Raw genomic sequence first — 5,493 nt, 5'->3', positions numbered from 1 at the left:
CTCTTCCCACTTCCCCAGATCAGCCTGATCCCACCTGGAAAACGTCCAAAGATGCAGGGTTCAGCCCGTGTTTGGGTACTGGCTAGCTCTTAGCCATTTGAGGGGACTGAAGATGTCTCTGCTGCCACAGACCCACATCCCATATCCTCCTCCTACGGAGTCACTGAACTTTGCTGCCAGCTGAAGCCACCAACTCCATCAATCTAATGGCAATTTTGAAACAGACATCACCCCGTCATCACAGCCCAAGAGCTCGGCATGGGCCGAGAGCAGGCTGGGCCACCTTAAACCCTTGCTAGGGTCCAATGGAGAAAAAAAACTTGGAAAGGTTCCCCGTGAGCCATCCTGGTGTCCGGATGACAAGGCTGAGGCAGCACGCATACGTTTCCCTGCCTTTGGGAGATACCCCATGGCTTAGCCTGGGAGAGTCTGGCTGCATGTCTCCCACCTTGCTCCCCTGGGAGAGGGGACTTTCCCATCTTGCTTTTATTAATGCCTTAAATACCGCATCTTAGGCTGACACCGGACTTCAGTCTAAGCCCAGGCACTCCAGGGTTCCCATCCATGTGTCTATACATGATTGGCACGTGCAGACACAGGGCTGGGATGGAGAAAATCATCTTGCTGAAGGACCCGGACCTATGGGACGTTTTCTCCAGGGGATAGGAAGGGAGGAGGGGGCAGCACATCCTGCACACTTCAGGAGCTGGGCTGAAACCACCCCAGCTACCATGCAAGCAACACTTTGGGAGACGTATTTAAAGTCAGAAGAGCTGCTGGGTCGCCTTTCCTGCCGAGGATCAGCAACGAACACTGTGATGGGGACGTCCAACCAAATGGCCACCGGCAAGGGTAGCACTGCGGCCACCCCAGGAACCCAAAGTTAGAAAACACAGCCCACAGCAGCCAGCCTGGCATGCACTGTGCCGAAACTGGGACCCATGGGACGCAATCACCACCCACCGCCACACGGCTACGTCGAGGCCTGTGGTCCGCCTCTCCCCGGTGTTTTACCCGCAGAGCCTCTAGCAGCTGAATTGTCCCCAGGACATGAGGGGACTGCCACGCTCCTAAAACCGCAGCTCTGTCGATGACCGTGTGGGGAAAGAACAAACAAAAAAGCAACTTTTTTTTATAAAAAGATCAATGAAAAATTTATTTATAAATTTCGCACTCTGGGGCTACATGTCTATATCATACACTCAGGAATATGCTGTACTGTACAGACTTTATCCAGTTAGAAATGATCATATAGTGACCCACATACAGCTTCAATATAAGCCTAAAAATTCTTAACATTAATTAACATAATTAAAAAAGGTATTCGCATCTAAAGAAAAATCTACAGAAAAACTCCTTTCTGGAGCAATCTGTGCATCAGCTTCAATGTCTGCTTATTTCACTGACATTATCAATATATTCTTCTTACAAAAATAATAATAATAATTAAAAAGATGACTGCCATAAGGTGACCAGTCATGCACGAAAGAGCCTCCCCCACCTGCCTCTTTTCTTGTACTCCCCGTTTTGGCGTGAAGGGTCAGCAGCACTATGAGCCAACAAGGGGGGTGGGGGGGACCCTCATTTCAATTTGAATCAATCTGCATCCCTTTTACTTCTCAGGATAAAGAGAGATGGGGTGTGGGGGTTGCATAGAAAATTGAAACTCTAGGGACTAGGAAGGGCAGCAGCTTTTCAGTAAAATACGAAGGGATGTAAAAATACATCAACTCACAATTTCAGAGCAAACCCCCTTCCCCGACGTACAATTTCCAAAATCTCAGCGTGTCTAAAGCTCCAGGATGCTGGAAAGGAACAATACTTTTCTTAAACTCACTCAGCAATTCACACAGGAGATTCACAGTCTTAACAGGTATTTTATAAAAATATAAATATGGGTTACAATATGTTGTCTTTACAACAGTGGACAGAGCTCCCTTTAGACTGGGTTTATAACCAAGATTTCTTTTTTTAAAATCCATCTAGAACTTGGCTTTAAAATACACTTTTTTAATATTATGTCATAAATGTTATGACATTTCATTGTGGCAAATCCATTTAGTCAAAAAAAAAAAATGTGCAACCATCTGGTAACCATAATAAAACCTCTCTAGAAAAGATATTGTTCCCACCCCGTAACTATTACACAGAAGCACCAATGGAAGTGCTTAACACCACCTTCAATGCTCACAGAAAAAGATTTCAACAAAGCAGTTCCTCGCAAATTACAGCATTAAGAGTAGACACTTTCAACAGGGTTTTTTTCCTTTTTCTTCTTTAAATCTGGAGCTTTTTAATCATCTCAAAATGTTGAAGCAAAAAAAAAAAAAAAAGCAGGTGAAACCAGCAGAGACAAAGCAGAATATTCAGTGCAATGGGAAATAACAATGGCAGACTCAAGTTTTTAGTTTTAAGACTAGGAAAAAAAGCATATTTCCCAAACCATATTTTGAATCACTCACCACCAGCTTCAAACAAAACCAGGCTCACAAACTTCACCCACAAATATATACATCCATGATAAATAGTTAAGACACAACCAAAAAAACCAGCAGGTAACTATTTTTTTTTTAATTGTAATGGTTTGGATAAAGGGAGTAAGAAAGGAAAGAGCAGGGAGATGGCAGTGATATGGTTGTTTTTAGTGCAGACGAATATAAAAGGGATGAAAGACCAGTGGGAGAAAGGAGACTTCTGAAATTTTCCGCATTTTCCAAATGGATGTTCTTGTGCCATAGCAATAAAAAGCAGCATTGCGATTATACGTGCAGTCACTTCAAAATGCGATTTAGGGTGGCTTTCTCTTCTTCCTCCCTTTCTTTTATAAATATATATATTTAGACATATATATAATATAAAAGGCAGGTGAATCTATATAAGTCAAATGAATCATTCTGCATTGAGAAGTGTTATCCAAGTTTCACCAAAAGAAAAAAGTTCCCAAACTATTTCTCAGTAGTTTTCAGGCATCTCTCTAGGCAGCAGAGAGCGCTCGCGGCCCTTTTATGTGCAAAAGCAAATCCTCTGCCTCTAGAGTTTATTTCACTTTTTTAAAAGAAAAAAGTTCAGGATTTGCTAATCCCCCTTTACACATACACACACACACACACACACAAAAATAGAAGGAAGGATTAAATGTCTTTTCCTGTGATCTCACGTGTGCTAAATGGATTCAAGAATCAGGTGAGGATGCAGACTTTCTTCGGACACCCAAAAATAAAAGGAAAAAAAAAAAGAAAACACGAAAACCCAACACAAAAAGAGAGCAACCAGGCAGGGTAAGAAAAATGTGTCTGTCATATTCCAATGGAGTTGTATCAAAAAATTAACAGTAGGAAAATACTGGGAGAAGACTGCAAAAGGAGAAACACTCTTCCACTGTCACTAGGGAAAAAGGGTTGACGCCGTGCGTGAGCCACCTGCCCCGTCCTCGGGGAGACCATGGCATCGCCTCGCTCACAGCGAGTTCAGAGCTTGTGTCTTTATTCGTTAACAGGGCAGGGGGGAAAAAAAGCACCACTTGGTTTTTAAACAAGTAACGTGGGTTGATTTTTAGGAAGTGTTGAAATGAATTCATTTCTGAGCCAGAATACTTTAAAATCAAGGGACAGGCCACCACACGAGTTAGAGGAGCAGGGGAAAAAAGGATTAAATATTACTGGGGAAAGGGAGGGGAGCATTTTAAAGCATCTGACCAGATGTCAAACTGAAACTGTGAATACTGTGAGTGCAGCCGAGGTAGATGGAAAAAAAAAAACTTACAGTAGGAAAACAACCCTTGGAAGAAAAAAAAAAAAAAGCAGGTAAATGATGGGTTTTTTTTTTTTCAGTAAATCTTTGTGGGGCCCCAAATTTCTTTGCCAAAAAACAAAAACATGGAGTCCAAGCAGCTTTGACATTAAAAAAAATTACAACCTTTCAAAAAAACCGAAAATAACAACAACAACGAGAGCCACGCGCCGCCCAGGGAGGCGCCCCGGCGCGGGGGCACCGCGCGGCCCCGGCCCGCCGCGGCATCACCGGGCGCCGGCGGAGTATTTGGCCTTGGTGATCAGGTAGAGGACGATGTCCTGGTGGCCCCCGAAGGCGGCGATGTGCAGGGCGCTCCAGCCGTCGCGGTTGGCCAGGCGGATGTCGGCGCCGAACTTGACGAGGAGCTTGACGAGCTCGAGGTTGCCGTCGATGACGGACTGGTGCAGCGCCGTCTGCCCCTCGGGCCCGAAGGAGTTCACGTTGAACTCGCAGTTCGTCATGTTCTGCAGCAGCGACTGCAGCTCCTTGGTGTTGCCGCGCCGCACCGCCTCCTGGAAGACGCGCTGGCTCGGCGGCGCCGAGCAGGTGGACACCTCGCTCTGGCTCATGCTGCCCGCCGGCCTCGCCGCCGCGCCGCCGCCGCCGCTCGCCGCCTGCCCGCCGCCGCGGCGCGGCTGCGCATGGACGGCGCGGGGGAGCGGCGCCGACCCCGCGGGGCGCCCCGCCCGCCGCTGCGGCTACCCCGCGCGGCCGCGCATCCGTGCGCGGCGGCACGCGGGCTCCCGGCGGACAGCGGCCCTGCTCCCGCGGATCGCCCGCCTCCGCCTCCGCCTCGCCGCCGCCGTCGTCGCTGCTGCTGCTCCGCCGCCGCCGCGCCCGGGCCTCTCTGGAGCGGAGCCGGCGCCGCGCCGCGCCTTTTACCCAGCCTTTTATTTGCATAACAATAGCACGGCCGTGACGCGCCCGCGCCCGGGGACGGGCCGCGCCGGGCGCGCGCTGATTGGGTATCGCCCGGCCGCGGGAGGTGGGGGAACGTTCGTGCGTCGGGGGGCGGGGCTGCCTGGCCGCAGCCCCGCCCCCGAGGGCGCCGCGGCGGGGTCGGGCCCGGGCCTCGGCCCTGGGGGGGCCGCGCCCGGCTCGGGGCTGGGGGCTCGGCCCGGGCCCGCCAGCAGCGCGGAGGGGCTGCGGGCACGGCCCGGCTCGGCCGGGGTCGGCCCGGCTCACTATAGTCCACATGGGCGCCGCTCGGCTCGGCATGGCTCGGTTCGGCGTAGCCCGGCCCGGCTCAGCATGGCCTGGCACAGCTCGGCACGGCGCGGCTCAGTATAGCCCAGGTCGACCCGGCTCTGCTCGGCATGGCTCGGTTCGGCATAACCCGGTCCACTTCGGCTCGGCCCGGCTCGGCCCGGCTCGACTCGGCTCGGCACGGCTCGGCCCGGCTCGACTCGGCTCGGCCCGGCCCGGCTCAGCTCGACTCGGCTCGGCCCGGCCCGGCTCAGCTCGGCTCGGCCCGGCCCGGCCGGCGGCGCGGCAGCGGTGCTCGCCGCAGGCAGGGGGCACCACCGCACAGACGTGCGGGGCCGCTCCGGGCAAGGGAGCTGCTGTCGGCCCCGCAGCCCCGGGGGACAAGTCCCCCCTTTTCCAGTTCCACCGTCCCCTGAGCGCTGCCGTGCCCGACCCCCCCAGCAGCATGACAGTACTTTGCTATAACCAGGGCTCTGCCAGTGTCCCTCCAAATAC

At 52.1% G+C, this 5,493-nt stretch overlaps 1 protein-coding gene across 1 annotated transcript; it reads right to left on the bottom strand.

The window, feature by feature from the left end:
- Nucleotides 1-3,020: 3,020 nt before the first annotated feature.
- Nucleotides 3,021-4,410, bottom strand: NRARP (NOTCH regulated ankyrin repeat protein). The gene has a single exon (XM_068914971.1). The coding sequence runs from the start codon at nt 4,359-4,361 to the stop codon at nt 4,017-4,019; it is 345 nt and encodes a 114-aa protein (XP_068771072.1). The 5' UTR covers nt 4,362-4,410; the 3' UTR covers nt 3,021-4,016.
- Between the last annotated feature and the right edge of the window lie 1,083 nt (nt 4,411-5,493).

Source organism: Struthio camelus, chromosome 20 (genome assembly GCF_040807025.1).
Source record: "Struthio camelus isolate bStrCam1 chromosome 20, bStrCam1.hap1, whole genome shotgun sequence".
Classification (NCBI taxonomy): domain Eukaryota; kingdom Metazoa; phylum Chordata; class Aves; order Struthioniformes; family Struthionidae; genus Struthio; species Struthio camelus.
The sequence above is the reverse complement of the archived record's forward strand: the minus strand, read 5'-3'. Positions and strand labels throughout refer to the sequence as shown.

What these genes read in the sequence shown, in the direction of transcription:
- NRARP (XM_068914971.1), bottom strand. Translation starts at nt 4,361, where the DNA reads ATGAGCCAGAGCGAGGTGTCCACCTGCTCGGCGCCGCCGAGCCAGCGC.